Source organism: Doryrhamphus excisus, linkage group LG11, assembly GCF_037039965.1.
Source record: "Doryrhamphus excisus strain RoL-2023G ecotype Guam linkage group LG11, RoL_Dexc_Guam_v1.1, whole genome shotgun sequence".
In the NCBI taxonomy this organism is placed as follows: domain Eukaryota; kingdom Metazoa; phylum Chordata; class Actinopteri; order Syngnathiformes; family Syngnathidae; genus Doryrhamphus; species Doryrhamphus excisus.
The window spans coordinates 21,809,738-21,827,947 of NC_136367.1; the positions used below are offsets into that span (position 1 = coordinate 21,809,738).

Genomic DNA, 18,210 nt, shown 5'->3' on the forward strand with positions numbered 1-18,210 from the left:
CAGGCAGAAACCTTCTCTCTTTGCCGAGCCACAGCCCTGCAGACTTGCAGAGACATCCAGAGTGATGCAAAAGATCTCAGGTCAAAAGGTCAAATTGATACATATCTTTCTATTGTTACTGAACCACTTCCTATTTTCATCTCATTTTCAATCCGAAATCATTTCCTTGGGGACTACACCACGTTATTGGTCGCAGTTGTCTAACAATATTCCCTGTAGCGCCATTATCATTATTAACAAGTAGTGTGTGTAGTGTGTGTGTAACAATACCCAATGGATTCTAAACACGGTATACTACTATGATACTGTATAAAATGAGTACTGATGAAATAGTCAGAAACAATCGTGGGCTTGTTTGGGCCAGAGGGCTTTTCTATAAATCACCGACCTTGTTGTTTTATTGAAGAACCTGTCTCTCAATGAAAAGATGCAAAAAATGCAAAAACAAACCAAAACTGAATATTAAACTTCGAATTTAAAATGGGCCTCTAAAGCCAGTGGCGAAATATGCGGCAGCCACCCACACCATTATGCACACCAGCACATGAAAGCTGCAGCAAATGTTGTTGTGTTATCATGGACACTGGGGTATTCATTGAACAATATGTTTATTATTGCCCGTTTATTATTGCACTGACTGTCACACAGTACGACGAAGGGCTAGAATTGGGATTCAGCCTTATTCTTCATCAAATATTTCAACCGTGAGCCCACAAGTGGCAAATTGAGCGACGCTAGAGAAATATGACGTACAAAAAGAAATTGTGTATTATAAAACCATGCATGTGTAGTACAGGGCATATTTGTTCTGCCTACTAGGTATAATTGTCTAAATAGGATTGGGTCTTGAGGTCCAACAGTGACAGTTTGTTTTATTCTTCTCACCCTAAATGCATCATGTATATCATCGCTTCATTAAGCCATAAAGTTTTTTCCCCGTTTTAGATCGAAGCGTTTTAATTGGCTGTTACACGTGTGCTCTGGCCTCTGATTGGCTCCCCCTTGTTTCCGGGGCTCCACTCTGCGTTCTCTGACGTTTTCGGTCTGCCCTGAGACAGACTGGAGAGAATGGCTGCCAGTGCAGGTTAGCAAAAATCTTCATCGTCTCGTGTGCTAACCAGTTGTCAATAACACGGTTTAAGTTGTGAATTGCGTGGTTGTTTGCTTGTCGGCTATGTTGTGAAACACTATTATATATATACGCGACATGTTGGGTTCTTGTTATTGGAGGCCCGGGTCTAAATGACTCCTCAAAAGTGTTGGCTATCGCTAGCTTTGCGGCTAACGTTAGCCGTCTGGCTAACTTTCGGCCGGTTAGCTTGCTACCCACAGCTGATTGTGTAAACACTTGTTAATGACAAGCGATAAAGGTTTGAAAAGTTGTAGTCGTTGCTTATTAGGAAAATAAAAGACGCCGAAGCTGTGGCATATATTGTTATGTTTAGTCATAAGTAAGGTGTTTGGTCTAAAAGTAACCAAAGTTTTTATCGTGGGATTTTATCTGGTAATGCTTGGGAGATGACTTGCTAAACATTAGCTTGGTGACTAGCCGTTGCTAAAAGTTTAGCGTCGATGTTTACCAGCTAAATCAAGTGTAACGCACTTCTGGGGATTTTAACAAACATTGTCAAGGTTCCGGCTATTCACATTATACATATCATGTAAAGGGGTTGTTGTTGTAAAAGTTGTAATCCGGTAAAGGTAGCCACCTTTACACTGAGGGTATCGGTGAATGTTTTGCTAGCAGGCTTGCTAACCAACTGCTGCGGAGTGTTTTGCAATCCCCTCCTTGGAAGTCTTTGTCCTGTCAAGAAGCAAGCGTTGCTCACCGCGAGGTGTTTCTTCACAAACTTTAACGTTTGCCGTCGAGCTGAGAACTTAAGAGGCATTACGGAGTGTTGTTACTCTTTGGATTCACCAACGTGCCTTAACACGTGTGTCAAGAAACATGTTTACATTGGACGGGCTGACGAACCATAAACTTAGATAGATAGATGTAACCGTTTGTCTTTAAATCCAAAAGTGTAAGTGGTTGGCTTTGTAAATGTCCCGGTCAATACCGAATGACGCAGTGGCCAGTGTTTTTAAACTGTCCTTTTTGAATATACGACCCCCCTTTGGTCAACACCGCCACACTACAAAACACGCACTGACTGGGATTTTAGGCTTCAGTGCTTCAAAGTTGGAATATTCAGCCCATATCTTCTCACCATCCATTGAGTGTGACCCTCTTCCTCGTCTTTATCTTGAGATAGGGCTGGGCGATATGGACCAAAAACCCATTCCAATATATTTAGATTGAGTATCCATACACCATACATATCTCTATTTTTTCTACCAAGTGAGTTTAGACAAAATCAAAGGCAAATATATGTGGCAAGTCGTAAATAAAAGAAATAATTAACATGGGGATATTTTAAAATGTCAGCAATTCAAAAATACTTAACCAGAGCACACAAGCGTGTCCTTATTTTGTGGCAGCAATACTGCATCAGGCTCATTAGCAGCTGTCTGTACATTTGTGCTTGTGCTAATAATTGGGGCTTCAACACTTTGGTGGACATGGCGAGGCCATCGTTTCCAGCAGGCTTTAAAAGCCGTTTTTTCCACTGTTGCAACGGGGACCATATATTAGCAGTGTGAGGAGGTCGCTTCTACTTTCATGAGGAACGTAACAGGTGCGGGACAGACATGGCACACATGCATGTAGGCATGAGGGAGACACAGCGCAAATCCAGTCTTTATCGATATCAACCATATGCTTGGTTTTGATATCGTGCTTTAAGTAAATTTCAAATATTTATGTATCGCCCAGCCCTATCTTGACATAATGGAGGTACTCCGGTCTGCTATATACACACACACACACACGGTATGTATTGATTACTTACTTGAGCATATTTTGCATCTGGCACTTTTTTATATTCTGTACCTCACCCTACGTCAGTGGTCGGCAACCCACGGCTCCAGCACCGCATGTGTGCTTGATCTGTGGCAAGAAATTACCAAACGTAAAATGTAACATAGAAAGACATTTTCAAAATTCGCACTCTGCTTTTATGAAAAGTAGCCAAATGCAAATGAGCATAAGGCAGGCATTGCAGAACTACTATGGAAGGTTGAGCAGAGCAAATATACTTTCAAGAAGTGGATGAAGGCTCTGAACTGAAGTTGCTAGCACTGTGACTGCGCTGGAGATGGTGAGGAAGAGGTATTCATTGACAGATGGAGATTCTGGAGATGCTTGCACTGAACGGATGTCATTAATTTGCCTACTGGTTATCTTTGTTGCCATCCTATTGGTCCAAATGCAAGAATTGTTCATACAAATATCACAGCATCTATTCTCTGAATAAAGAAATAAACAAGAAGTTATTCCGAAAAAGAAAGAAATGCTCCTCCCTGGAAATACAGTCGAGAACAGAATTGCCTTTGATGAGTCTGGTGATGGAAACCATGTTGAGCTATATAATTGAATTTTGTTATAACGGGTGCGATTTTGAAAAAAAAGATTAAAACTTTTGCCAGTTCACCAGCTGTGTCATGTTTTGCATCTCCAGACCAGACATTTTTTTTTTACTGGAAGAGGAGTCAAAATGGCTCTTTTCATTCTAAAGATGGCCGACTTCTGGTCTAAGCAAAGTGCTTAGTGCTAATAAATTACACTTCTATTGCATTTAGAAGCACATTTATCAGGTACAACCTTATTAATATAATTCATGTGAAACTAAAAAGGTACCTATTCTTTAGGCCTGTTATCGTTTGCCCTTAAAATAATAATAGTCAGTTTGAACTCAGTAAGCTGTGTGTTGACACATTATAAATGAGTAAGGAAACAGCAATCTGTCACTCACTAGGCACCGCCTTTTAAAGGCACATTCAAAATCACAGCTTCACAGCGCGTTGTGTAAATCTGACAACAGCCCGGACTCAGTGGGTGGTACACTCAAAAAATGAGTGTATTGGAAGGCATGTGGTACTACACCTGAAATATATATTGGCAAAATTTTCAACACATTTGCATTCCCATTGGAATTTGTCGGGTCAAATGGCTTTCCTCCTGTGTTGATCTTATGTTTGTGTCATTGTGGTGTTGGCCAGAGGTAGGGAAGCTGTTACAAGTTCAAAATGGGACACCTCCAAGCACCAACTACAATGGAGTAGACGCCGTTCACGCCTGCAACATACTTCAGCAGCTCAAAGCCTTGTACGATGAAGCGCAGCTAACAGACATTGTCGTAGAGGTGGACCATGGCAAGACGTTCTCGTGCCACCGGAATGTCCTTGCTGCCATCAGCCCCTATTTTAGGTAAGTGTTGAGTGCAGATAAAATGTCGCTTTCAAGGTTCACAATGAATCAGATCTCAGTTTTGCGTGAGAAGTTGCATTGTTTTCCACATTTTGTCTCTTCTCCCGACCACCTGCAGGTCCATGTTCACCAGTGGCCTTACAGAGAGCAGCCAGCGGGAGGTCAGGATTGTTGGGGTGGAATCAGAATCTATGCACCTCGTCTTAGACTATGCCTATACGTCCAGGGTCACGCTGTCTGAGTCCAATGTCCAAGCCCTCTTCACCGCAGCCAGCATTTTTCAGATTCCTGCCCTCCAGGACCAATGTGCCCAGTTTATGATCAGCAGGCTGGACCCCCAGAACTGTATAGGGGTCTTTATGTTTGCAGATGCCTATGGGCATCAGGAGCTGAAGGAGCGCTCACAAGACTACATTCGTAAAAAGGTCAGTTTAACTTGGCACAAGGTGGCTCATTGGACAGGGAATTGAACATGTTTTATTAATCATGTTATCATTACCTGCTCTACATTTTTTACATGATGTTTAGCAAGTCTTGTTCCAACTGATATAGTCAGTGCGGCTTGGTTTTCGTAGTTTCCTGTGGTATCGTTCTGATGTGGAAACCAGACCGCTCCATAGAGAGTAAAGTAGAGCTGAGCCAATACAAAAATGGCAAATCAAACCTTGATTGAAGATTATGGGCCAATGTTGTCAAATTGGAGTCTGGGGACCCTCAGGGGTCCCTGAGTCATAGGTTGAGGGTAAGCCAAAAAATATGAATACGTTCAGTCACGGTGTATGGTTAAAAAGTACATAACTACTGTATGAATAGGAACCAGCAGGCCAACTAAACAAGCGTTCTGAGCCAGTAACACACGTGCTCACCAACTCTGGCATCAATTCCTGAGACTCACCAAGTAAGAGTGATAAGTGAGATCATTTCACTCTGTCCTTTGTGACATGGAAGTGTGATTCTGCATGAGCATGGTGGTCAATTCTTAACCTGTGAAAAACAGTTCATGATTTGTGTGTGTGTGTTCCTAACTAAATTGAATTGTTTTTGTTTTTTTTGATAGTTCCTGTGTGTATCACGAGAGCAAGAGTTCCTTCAAATGACGAAGGAACAGATGGTCAGCATTTTGAACAATGATGACCTCAACGTGGAGAAAGAAGAGCATGTTTATGAGAGCATAGTCCGCTGGCTGGAGCACGATCTACCTGGCCGTGAGGCCCACCTTGCCGAGGTGTTTTCCCAGTGCATTCGTCTGCCTTTGCTTGATGACACCTTCCTCAGTCGGATACCTGCACCGTTTGCTTGTGCCCTGTCCCTGTCTAAGGACCCCGTTGAGGCCAAAGCCCGCCTCACTGGCACCAATGGTTGCCCCCAGCGTCTGGGAATGACTGCTTCAGAGATGGTTATCTGCTTCGATGCCGCTCATAAACACTCAGGGAAGAAGCAGACGGTGCCTTGCCTGGACACAGCCACGGGGAGGGTGTTCAAACTGTGTAAACCGCCCAATGATCTCCGAGAGGTTGGTATCCTGGTGTCCTCAGAAAATGACATCTACATCGCGGGGGGCTACCGGCCAAGCAATAGTGAGGTGTCCATAGACCATCGGGCAGAGAGTGACTTCTGGCAGTATGAACACGCAGGAAACCGATGGCTACCACATGCACCTTTATTGAGAGCGAGGATTGGCTGTCGACTGGTGCACTGCTGTGGGAAACTTTATGCACTAGGTGGCAGAGTGTACGAAGGGGATGGTCGAAACGCATTAAAGTCAGTTGAGTGCTATGATGCCAGGGACAACTGCTGGACGGCAGTGAGTCCCATGCCCATGGCCATGGAGTTTCACAGTGCTGTGGAGTACAGAGATCGAATCTATGTCCTCCAAGGTATGTTTATGCGTCGTAGCGGAAAGGATTTTTGTGTACGCAGATACACAATGCAAAATTTGTTAGCTTCTACTGTATATATTTTCATGTCTGAACTTGTTTTTAATAACACACTTCCACAGCAACCCTGAAAATGCTATTTTACATTTCAAGCTGCTGCAGTCAATTTATTTTATTTATTCAGTTTTTTACATGTCTTTGTGTTACTTTTACTTACCACGACAAACTAGTTTTATAAGCATCTGCTACACTATAGTGCACGTTTTTGCCATGAGACACATGTATTTAGTTTTCCTGATGGCCCTTATGAATAGTAGATTAGTAGTAGTACTCAGTTTAAGATATCTGCACAGTGCGGCTCAAAATTGCCTTTCCCTCTCCACAGGTGAATATTTCTTCTGCTTTGACCCTCGCAAGGACTATTGGAGCCATCTTTCCCCGATGAGCGTCCCTCGAAGCCAGGGTCTTGCTGCCCTCTACAAGAACTGCGTTTACTACATTGCGGGCATCTGCAAGAATCACCAGCGTACCTTCACTGTGGAGGTCTACGACATTGAAAAGAACAGCTGGAGCCGTAAGAGAGATCTGCCTTTTGACCATGCCACGAGCCCATACATCAAGGCCATGCTGCTGCAAGGCACACTACACCTGTTTGTACGGGCCACACAGGTCATGGTGGAGGAGCATGTGTTTCGCACCAGCCGCAAGAACTCCCTTTACCAGTATGACGACGAGGCGGACTTATGGACCAAAGTCTATGAGACACCCGATCGCCTCTGGGATTTGGGCCGCCATTTTGAATGTGTGGTGGCCAAACTCTACCCACAGTGTCTACAGAGGGTGCTCTGAGGGAGCGCGGCTGGTTCTGTGAACCCAATCTGAGAGGCGGAGGGAATGGTGTGGTCCTGCCTGCCTTTGTGCCTGGTCTTACCTCGGGTTTGCACCACAAAGACCTTTTTTTTTGATAAGTCATAAGCCGATCAAGACAGGGGTGCTTTTAAAGATTGCAGTATTTTTTTTCCAGACGGCACCGACTCCACACACTGATGCTTGCCCTAGAAAACCGTACAATGAATCATAAGTGCAATTATACAACTTTGCTTGCTTGTTTTTTGAGCCATGCTGTTCTAATTTGTTTTAGAGACAAAGGTAAGGATCCTAAAAAGCAGGTTACAAGGATGTGCTCTCTGGAGATATGGATGCTACATCTTAGCATAAAGTAAAGAGCTATATATACTTCTATAAATAGAAATACTTATACAAACTATATATTCATACGGGTAAGATGAGTACCGTAGCTCATTATTAGTTTGCTGGCTGTGAGGTTTGTGCCCGTGCAAGTCAAATCTGAAGCGCCTTTTATAGGTGGCTTTTATTTTGGACTGTCGTTATTTCCAATAGCGTCCCTGACGCTTGTAAAATATAATGTCCAACGCTCTTCCGCCACAAGCGCCACTGTGTCCGATACACTATTTGTGGCTTCTGAGCTACTTTCACGTTGGCTTTTGAGAGTCCAGTTGCATGGGTGGCTCACACCACCCCACCCCACCCCACCTTTGAGTTGGCGTCCATTTTATGTCACATGCGAAGACAAGTTTCACGTGTAATGTTCAAATACTCCCTCTCCACATTGGAGAAATGACAATAGTGAAGTTTGTGTCAATACTAAGTGTGAAGTTCCGACCAACTACCAGGCTTACCTCAGAGACTTCAAAGATGTTCCATTGGGAGGAGAACAATAACAAGGACATTTCAGGCCATTTCGTGTTGGTGAAGCAACCGTGTGAACAGCTCAATGGAGCATTGGGCTCTGTGTAGGTTGCTTAGCGCGACGCTAACCGGTTAAATCCACTTAAATGCCAAAAATGCATTTGAGGTCTTGTAATAGCTGATCTGGATGTTGAAAAGAATTTTGTAGTAGCAATAATTCTTGGAGCTGTGATTAGGCTATGTGTCTTTATATGACTTTAGTGAAAGTGTGTTGATTGTTTAGTGTGCTTGTGTCTGGTAGTGAAATCACTTTAGTTCCATTGGTGCATGGGTGCAGGCTAATTTAGGGCAGGTCGCTCAAGATGCCAATGTGCCTGTGGCTGCAAGAAGGGGCATCTGACCCAAAAGTGTTCCTCTTGATGAACAATATCTGAAAAGTCTTAACTCGGCATTGCACTGAATCCCTCTCCACGTCACCAGTCGCGGACTGCCGTTGCGGTCGCTCTTCTGCAGCACCCTTCTGAGAAGTCCAGAAATTACATGCCACCATTTTTACATGCCACCATTCAGAGGACCAACAGCTGGTGCCGGTGCTCCTTTCCTTTGTTTTGTGACAATCTGGACAGAAGTACTACCATGGCTACGTGGTGTTTTCTTGTCCCTCTGACATTTTCAGTAGCGTCAGTTTCTTCACCCAAGTCCCCGTGTCATCTTTGCACTACACGTCCCTTTCTAGCTCAAGAGTGGCCCCCATTCTGAAAGAGGTTCAGTCCTAACACTCATCCAAGAGAATGACATGAGAAGAAGTAGCCATTTATGAAAGATTGGAGAATTAATACGAGCTTTCACTCAGATTCACAGTTCATGTTTAGGCTTCATCCATACGTCTGCAGTTGGTGAAGCTGTAACAGAGAGCTCTCAGGATTTCTACTGAAACACAGTACTGTATTTTTAATTGTTTTTGTTATGTGTAATATACTGTACTATAGGTTTGCTGTACTTGCACAGTTTTTAAACTTCACTTTCTTTTATAACTTGAATAATAGGTGTTTTTGTGTTTGTCTGTAGTACCCTGTCCCTTTGTTACGTTATTTTCTGTTTAGTTAAGGTAGATTAATCCTGCTCTGCCAAGATTACATGCACGAGTGATACATTTGAATCGTTTTCCCACTCTCGGACAGTGCTAGCTCACCAGATATAAGCATTACACCTCAGCAGAGTACATGTGAAACACCAGTCAGAACTACAGTAAAACAAGCTAGGGAAGTGTTGCCATGTTCTTCGTGGCCCCAGGTTGCCATGCTAAGCTCATTTTTATCAACTGTATGGTTTGGGTGCTATTTCACGATGTTCCTCCTGCTTTCCTTTCCTCCACGTGGATGGTGTCTCTTTGGGCAATGCTTTCTAGTGGTGGTTGAGCTCAACTGTGAAATTCACCTTGCACAGAATTTGAAAATAAAACAAATGAAAAGTAAACAGATGTTCGCTCAGTCTGTACGGTGACGTCAAGAAACGGTTGCACAACGGAACGCCCCTCAGGTGCTAGCCAGCCCCCAACCCCCCCCCCCCCCCCGCCCATTCATTTGTACGGTGACGTCATGAAACGGTTGAACACGGACAAAGCACGCCTCCACGTCGCCTGACACGCCCATTCATTTATACGGTGACGTCATGAAACAGTTGAACACGGCAAAGCACGCCGGTCTCGTGCTATCTAAAAGCCTGCCTCCACGCCGCGTGACACGTGATCATCGGAGCAGGCTATGGGAACTTAGGCTAACTGCCATTTGTTGCTGCCAGGGCTCTTACAGAACGGAACGGTAAGCTCACATTAAATACACAAGTATTCGGTAAAAGTATTCGGTAATGTTCATGCTGCTATCAGGAGAAAAACTTTACTTCGATTTCGCGGTTACTTTAACGGCCACTCCGCTATTTCGCTTCTATACATTGATAAAGTATTTGTTGTCGACTGTGGTACTATTTGATAAACATTGAAATACTTCAGTGATTATTCCAGTTTGAAATTGGCTCGGCCCAGCAAGATAAATAGCTCATGAATAAGATGCCACGGTTATCATTGATGAGTCTACGACTGGGTTAGGTGTACGTGAATAATGCATCCACTGTCAGGTGTCGAGCAACCAAAGTACTTGACAAGCTACAGCTATACTTTATTTGATCTTCTTTGTTTCCAAGTGTCTTGTGAGCAAACAGCACTACATACTCACCCTTGGACTGAAGTTAGCAACACTTTGCTTACAGCATAATTTCAGGAAAAACTAAGACGAAATTAAGAATAATTAAGAATAATTTTAAATCTCAGAAAATATACAAATATATTAGAAGAAAGTTGAAATGTTTGGGACAAAACCCCACCAAAAAATCGTTGATAGTAATCATACACGTTTTCACCACAAAGCAGTTTTTTCTGCAGTATATATAACTTCTTGGCATATCTACTGTACCGTGTCGCTATCAAAGTGGCCCTGCGTTCTTTAATTTTTCCGTCGGTGGCCCTCGGTGGACACCCCAGGCTTACAGTCAGTCAATCAGGACTTTGTTGTACATTTCTTTATGCTTTCAAATGACTGACAGATGCCGCTCACTCTCACCAGGAACATGTCCCCTGCACCAACCAGTGGTCTGGCCTTCAAACCTCCAGATGGGGGCTGGGGGTGGATGGTGGTGATCGGGGCTCATATCTCCATTGGGTTTGCCTATTCTACTCCCAAAGCCCTCTCCATTTTCTTCAAGGCGATCCAAGCAGACCTGCAGGCCAGCGACAGCGACGTAGCATGGGTTTCTTCCATCATGCTAGCAGCTATGTACGCCGGGGGTAAGTTGACTGGGGCAGGCTGTTTTCTCTCATAACAGAATAACCAAAATATCATATTAGGAGTCATGTGTGTTCTTGTTTTGCACCCGGCATGACATATAGAAACCTTTACGTCCAGTCACGGAACTAAACCTCTAGTAATCATACAGGCAATGTTCAAGTCAAATTGTAATGCAAGTGTAAAAGTAAGTTGAGCACTGCTGCTGGTGAAAAGTACAAAACAAACAAAAGTTGCCAAATATCTAATGGGTTGCAGACTTTGTAACATTCTGGATTGTCACTCATCTTCGCAAAAGCCAAAGAAAAAGCAAAACACGCACTGTTAATCCTTGGATGCTCAGTGAAGTATGCTGAGGTCCAATGTGATTTACGGAAGAGGATCCATTGTGTATCCATCACAATATGCCTGCAAAAGCACAAAGAAAAAGCGAATCATTCGCGGCTTGCTGAACAATGTGCTGACGCGTTCCATGACATACGTGATACACGGCTGTACACCCCATACTGTACGCTCATTGTGACTGGCCTCTTAAGTGTTGATGCTATGAATCAGAACGGAACGCTCGCCTTCTTTAAATCCATGGACTTAGCACGCATGCTTTAACAGCATTTCCTTGTCACCCAAATGGATTCCAAGGATAATAGCAAAGACGGCTGGGGATGGAGAATCGAGGAGATTATTCTCATTTCATTGGTACATGGTAGGATACAGTTGCCTGAACCCAGACGTTGGCCCCCAACCACCCAGACGTTGGCCCCCAGCCTCCGAGGGGAAAGAATTTGGTATCTGGTTACTTTTGTAAATTGGCATTTATTTGATGAAAGATGAGAAGCCAAGACCAGACCAGGCAAATCCAAGCTGAACCTTGCGTGGTGAGGAAAAAGGAATTGTCCCTCAGTGTGACCATGTATTATGCATTATGAATGGATATTTCTGCACAGAGCTAAGCATTGTAGCAATGGAAACGCTGCAGGGCACGTCAAATTGATAAATGAACTTCACATGACTGACCGCACACATTGGATTGCTTCCAACGAAGGAGATTCTTCTAAATGCTGTTGGTGTGGTCTCCTCACCTGACCTCAACTATTCACGCTCACCACCAACGTCCCGGTTGTACTCTCATCTCTCGTTCTGTTAAGTGGATTCCTTATTTTTAATCCTGTTCATCACCTTCTAAATATGCTTTTTAACATTATTAGAGTTCTCTAGACATGAACTAACACCCCTAAAGTCACCTTTACACTCGTATTGCCCAACATGGTAGACATAATAAGTCAATGAGACATAAGAAACTCCTGCTCGTGATAAAGTGCAATGTCCTGGCATTGAGGAAAAGCACCAACAAGACAAAAGACGAACGGCAGCCCTTCCGTGCATATTGGACTGTTTAGTTGGAAGGTGACACAGCTAAAGGCAACACAAAGTTCTACAGCAGGTCTTCGTGGAGACACGGAACTCTTTTCAAGGTTAAATGACAACAAGGTCTGTTCTTCCCTGAACTCGACTGGAAAGGCCGAGCTGGTGAAATATGAAATATATGCTGCAGCTTCGGCCCAGGCACTGGGCTTCATCATATCGTCCTTGGCCAGGCTTCAGCAATGTCACCAAGTGGCGGAAGGAGACAGCGCAAATACATCAGCAGAGGGGTCTCTCATCAACCCCCCCCCCCCCCCCCAGGGGACGGACAGGACAGCCTTTCACAAAACCTTTAACTCAAGGAGTCCAAATGATTAACTTAGGGTGCCTGTGGAAATGGTGGCAATGGTGGAAGATGTCCTACTGGGACCAAGGATCAGAGGGATGAAGTATGAGTGAAATACTCTGGAGATACTCAAAGTGTACTTTGTATTTCCAGTATTTTCTTCTTCTTCTTCTTCTTCTTCAGCAGCACTCATGCAGCCCCAGACCATGACACTTCCACCACCATGCTTGACTGGAGACAATGATCTTCCTATCCGTTCATGTTGCCAGCTTTGTGTTGGGTCCTTCTCATTGGTTAATACATCTCCTATGCTACAGTTGCGGTGTGCACTGACTATTAAATCCCCATTTGTTTGGAACTGGCCCTTAAGAGGATACATGGTATTATGGTTGTAGAGTTGTGAGGGGTGTACTCCCTTTTGTAAGACGCTGTAATTATGAACCTTCTATCAGCTAATGCTATGTTATGCTATTTTATTGGAGCGGATCAGCTTTAACTTTGTGTTCTCTTGTTTTCACAGGACCAGTGAGCAGTGCTTTGGTCAATCGCTACGGAAGTCGACCAATAGTAATACTGGGGGGCCTAATGTGTGGAATCTCCATGATTGCTGCTTCCTTTGGGAACGCCATCATTTACCTTTACTTATGCATCGGAGTCATTGCTGGTACAGTACTACAGACTCTTTGTTTTCCCAGTTCAGGATGGTTATCATTACCACCCGTTACCTGCAGGCTGACCCCATTGCTAGTTAGTGATTGACGAGGTGGCCTCTGTCACCAGTGGCATCAGGGTGCCTAAAGTGGGGCAGCATCAGGATGGTCAATTCAGAAAAAAGCCAAAACATATGGGTCCCTGAGAGCACGGCTAAAGTGGCCTACTGTTCTCCCGCTTGTGCTCCTCTCTCAGTTGTCACCTTTAGTGGCTCATTACCCCAGCAAGGACAACTGCATGAGGATTAATAAGCTCAGCAATTGGCCCTGTGTGCTACCAGGGGGCATATGTGTCCTGTTCTCACACCCTGACTCAACAAGGCACTTTAACTACCTTCCATGGAGACATGCAGTACACAGAGCTGCGGCCACGTACGGAGGACCGTGGAGGACAGAAAAAAGATCTCAAAAAATAGTTTCCAAACTACCAAAGTTCTGTCATGCGTTTGAGAAATCCTAGTTGGAATGCTCACACCCAACGTACACGACATTTGGTTGATGAGAGTGACACGGAAGATACCTCATGACAGTAGCAGCGCTGCTTTTGTCTCGTCTTCTGATCATGCTTTCATGGTTCCACAGCATTTGCTTTGGCGCTGCGCTCATGCAGGATAGGTAAACCAAGGTGACAGACTCTCCTCTTTCCGTGTGTCTCCACTCAGGTTGCGGACTGGCCTTAAACCTGAACGCATCACTCACCATCATAAGCAAGTATTTTCTGGCCAAGCGTCCGCTCGCCAACGGGCTGGCGATGGCTGGGAGTCCTGTTTTCCTTTGCTTCCTGGCGCCTCTCAATCAATACCTTCTGGACAAGTTTGGGTGGAGAGGGAGCCTTCTCATCCTTGGGGCCCTGATGCTCAATTGTTGCGTAGCTGGGGCCTTGATGAGACCCGTCGGCTCTTGCACACCTCCTGCTGCACTGCAGAAGAAGGCCAAGGAGCAGTGGGATGACTGCACCACCAACACTGAGCCACGGAAACAAAGTTGCGTCAGCCGTGCCAAGAAGTTCTTGGATTTGTCCTTCTTCAAAGATAGAGGCTTTATCATTTACCTCATAGGGAACGTCTTGTTTATTTTTGGTGCCTACGCCCCCATCATGTTCCTGTCGGCCCACGCTGTTAGGCAGGGTGTAGACCAATACTCGGCAGCCTACCTGCTCTCCATTATGGGTTTCGTGGACATGTTTGTTCGGCCTGGCACCGGCCTGATTGCCAACAGCAAGTGGATCAGACCCAGAGTCCAGTTCTTCTTCAGCTTTGCCATGGTGTTCAACGGCACGTGCCATTTGCTATGCCCGCTCATCCAAAGCTACGCCTTCCTGGTGGTGTACGCTGTGTTTTTTGGTGTGGGTTTCGGCATGGTTTTCGCCCTCATTTTTGAGTGTCTGATGGATCTGATGGGGAGTGAACGCTTCCCCAGTGCCGTCGGACTGGTGACGATCATCGAGTGCTTCCCCATGCTGCTGGGCCCTCCTACTGCAGGTAAGAACTGGCATGAGATGATACATTTATACGTTTATAGTATATTTATAGTTTATAGTACATTTATACATGATTCATGGTGCTCTGGTCTGCCATAGTTTTTGGGTGCATGTTATCATTTTAGTTATTCATATTTCAGTTTGTGGTTCCATTATCACTCTTTTGCTGTCTTGCTTTTTTTTTTTTTTTTTTAGAAATGAATGAATTGCAAAACATATTGGGATATATACAAGGGATATACATACAAGGGATATGTGGTATTGTGGTTATTATGCGGCCGTAATGACACAAAACACCCATGAGACATTGCGTGTGGAAGTGGCAAGATTTTGGCTTCAGAAGAAATAAATTCAAGGCTAACTGGTTAGCTTCAAATGTCTTCCTGCTGACGGCCACGGTGGTGGATTGGACTTCTGACAACGTTAATGGAAGCCAATCCTGTAAATACGCTTCGTCGCCCTTGACTTCCTGCGTGTCAATTTAGATCGACTTGAAAGATCATTCAGCGGCGGCTGGGCGGTGAAGAAACACTGACGCTGCACAACGTAATCAGCTGTGCCCGCCAACAACAGCCACAAACTTACTGTGCCTGCAACCTGAGATTTAATGAGGGGGGATTTATAGGCCCCCGGTCTGTGTGGTGCGACCCTGATCTGAGGCGCTCATTTAAGAGGGTAAATAAGTGTCTCCCTGCACGTCTAGTATCGTCCTCCAGAGGGCACAGTCATTACGTCTCCCCAAACTACTCGGCTTGTTACTGTTCCCCCAAACCTTTGGCTCAGTCCAATTAGATGAAAGGGAGGCGTATGTAATTAGCGTCTTGCTTTGGGTGTTTAATGATGTCCCCTTCAAACTCCTGTCACTGTGGCCATTGTACCTGGGCCGTAATTAAACTGTGAATATATTAAAACAAGAGGTTAATATGCCAGATGGACCCCATTAATGCTCCGCCAATCAAAGCCCGTCTTAATGAGGGTGATGGTCATTTGTGTACCTTCGCCAGATGACCGCTATCAATCAGATGACACTGACGCAAAGTGGCCAGTTCTCGAGTAGAAGCCGTCGGTTTAGGGGTTTAGGGGTTTAGGGGTTTAGGGCTTTGTCAATGGATGTGTCAGAACTTATTGGGTTGAACAGGGTGATATCAGGACTGATAATCCAACCATACCTGAACCTTACTCAAGGATACATTTAAAGTATGCCTCCTCTGTAGGGATTGGACATTGCTATTTGACAGAACCAAAGACAGAAAGGCTCCAAAACAGAAAAACAGGACAATAAAGGAAAAATGTGCCCTCCGTTGCAAAAACATGGGAATCTTACCCACCACTGTCCACGACGTCCCCCATATGTTTTGCTATCGCTTTGGCTTTTTGGCATCATCAATTCAACTATCTGCCCAAATGGCAGCCTCTCAGGGATGGGGTGGCCTCGCGTCAGCCAAGGTTCAGACCCAATGAAAGCCTTTTATTGCCAACGTATGGAGGACTTTCTACTAAACTAGACCTCAAAGGCCAGGACGGGATAACGCCAGCAGGACATGGGCCGTCCGTGTGCATGGTCACACACGCTGACAGCATGTTTTTAAAATCCTGTGGCCTTCAGTCAGGTAGACTCGCTTGAAATAATAGAATCCCTCAGCCATTGATCTAAGACAATGAAAGCGAGACGGCCATTTGGCGATACAAAGACAGAAATAGATCATCGTTCACACCGAAAGTGAGAGAGATAAACACCTGCCAATTGATCCGTGTCTGGGCTCCGGAGGTTCTGGAAATCTGACGGCCTAAACCTGATCCAAAGCGCATTTGTCACTTTTCTGCAGACTTGGCTCTCTTCTCATCGGTTTGGGTAGCAGCTGTCCAAATTGCCTTCTCAGAGACGCAGGGACGGCCATGAGGGGTGTAATGGTCCGTGGTCGTTTTCCAACATGTTGCCTCTCAATTTGGCCCCCCCTCCAATTCCCCTCACGCACATCCAATCGTGAATTCATTCAGGAAGAAGCGCTTTTATTTTGACATTGATGTCAGATGTGTGGCTTTTGTCTCAATGCAGCTTTACTGGTGGACATATTTGATGACTACAAGTACCTCTTCCTGATGTGTGGCGCCGTCATTGTGACCGGCGGCCTCTTCCTCTGCATCATGAACATCTTCAACCATCACATGCTGGAAAACCAGAGGAGCAGACTACAGAACCCCCAAACCGTGGAAGACCGGGACCAGGCCGAGACGCAGAACAAACTCCATCCCAGTTGTCTTGGGAAAGAGTCTGCTGTGCCTGAAAAAGAAAACGGGAGTGACCCCCAGGGGGGACCAGCAAGTTCAGAATACTTTGAAATACCCATTTAATTTTGACATGTGAAGTAGCGTTTTACATCCTTGGAGTTGTTTGCTCCTTTAGTCGGTCAGGCTCGTGGCTGGCAATCACAAGATTATCTTCCCGATGCGCCGCCATTGCTAAAATGTTGCTGCTCGGTTATAAAATCCTATCAATTATGTCTACATTTTCACGGGACCGGGCCAAGGAGTCTAAGCCGTGTTTGAGCTTACTAGCTACTGTAGGCTAACCATAAATATGTCTAGGTGATGATACCAGGACTTGACAGGGCTAAGGCTGGACTATTAGCGATTGCGGCTCCCCAACTATTCTCTTCTTGGCTGACATTTCTGAAAGTCCCTGCTTTTTTAATTCTATGAACTTTTTATGAAGGACTTTTCTATGAATTTATCAGAGTGCTATTTTCCCGTATAGAAATATCAAACCATTGAACTTGAACAGAAATGTTTACAGAGGCGTACACGTTCACGTCTTGTTTTCTACTGTACGTGTTGGACGCCATCTTATGATGCAGACAAAGTCCAGTCTAACCAAGTCACTGACCTCTTGCTAATGTACGCAGAACATTCCACTACAGACTGCAATTGCTGTGGCTGGCTGCCAGCCTGTGCTGGAACACCCCCCCCCACCACCCCACCACCCCACCACCCTCTCCCCTGGTGCAAGTCTCAGAGTTCCTATGTTGTAACGTGTGCTTATTTGTCCCAATGTTGCAGCATCTTTTTACCACTTCCACACTGTATTTCCCCATAGGTGCCTGGTTTGGACTAGTTTGGTCCCTTACCCCTCCCCAACCTGTCCTGTGTACCCCCCCACATATATTGTACGGTGTGTAGCTTATGTACGGATGGGCGATGGCACCATTTCTAAATGATCATAAAAGCCTTTCTGACTACTCATTTATTCTGTTCTTTCAAATCGTCACGTTTCCTGCATCCAAACGTTGTCGCTCAATCTGTTTGTTGTCGTGACGCCAAAGAATATTGCGTCTTCTTTTCCACCATGAATCCTTGTGGAATCGGGACAGCGAAGGCTCGTCCCGCATTGACGCCTTCACGCGGCGATGCAACTGAAAAGCCTTCAGATCAACATCTGCCATGCGGCTTTCCAGCACGGGGGGCTGGGGCCAATTTTTCACCACAATTACGGGGCTGGGGAACACATTTGGAAATGTCAGCAGCTTAAGGGCGAGCACCTAATGAAGCACGGCCTGGATGTTTTGGGCCGCCGCCCCGACT

The 18,210-nt window shown here is 45.1% G+C and overlaps 2 protein-coding genes across 4 annotated transcripts; both read left to right on the forward strand.

Annotated features, from left to right (window-relative positions):
• The first annotated feature begins 995 nt into the window (after window positions 1-995).
• Window positions 996-9,364, forward strand: kbtbd8 (kelch repeat and BTB (POZ) domain containing 8). Of its 3 annotated transcripts, XM_058083082.2 has the most exons (6): window positions 996-1,084; window positions 4,102-4,309; window positions 4,428-4,734; window positions 5,367-5,534; window positions 5,628-6,186; window positions 6,572-9,364. In XM_058083082.2, the coding sequence occupies exons 1-6, from the start codon at window positions 1,069-1,071 to the stop codon at window positions 7,033-7,035; spliced, it is 1,722 nt and encodes a 573-aa protein (XP_057939065.2). In that variant the 5' UTR covers window positions 996-1,068; the 3' UTR covers window positions 7,036-9,364. The 3 variants fall into 3 exon arrangements, with proteins under 3 accessions (XP_057939065.2, XP_057939058.2, XP_078650596.1); XM_058083075.2 differs by having other exon boundaries at window positions 5,367-6,186; XM_078794470.1 differs by lacking the exon at window positions 996-1,084 and having other exon boundaries at window positions 4,111-4,309; window positions 4,428-4,470; window positions 4,536-4,734; window positions 5,367-6,186.
• A 252-nt stretch (window positions 9,365-9,616) lies between these two features.
• LOC131136342 (monocarboxylate transporter 2-like) lies at window positions 9,617-17,860 on the forward strand. The gene is made up of 5 exons (XM_058083097.2): window positions 9,617-9,716; window positions 10,515-10,735; window positions 12,962-13,105; window positions 13,814-14,632; window positions 16,688-17,860. The coding sequence occupies exons 2-5, from the start codon at window positions 10,519-10,521 to the stop codon at window positions 16,981-16,983; spliced, it is 1,476 nt and encodes a 491-aa protein (XP_057939080.2). The 5' UTR covers window positions 9,617-9,716; window positions 10,515-10,518; the 3' UTR covers window positions 16,984-17,860.
• The last annotated feature ends 350 nt before the right edge of the window (window positions 17,861-18,210 follow it).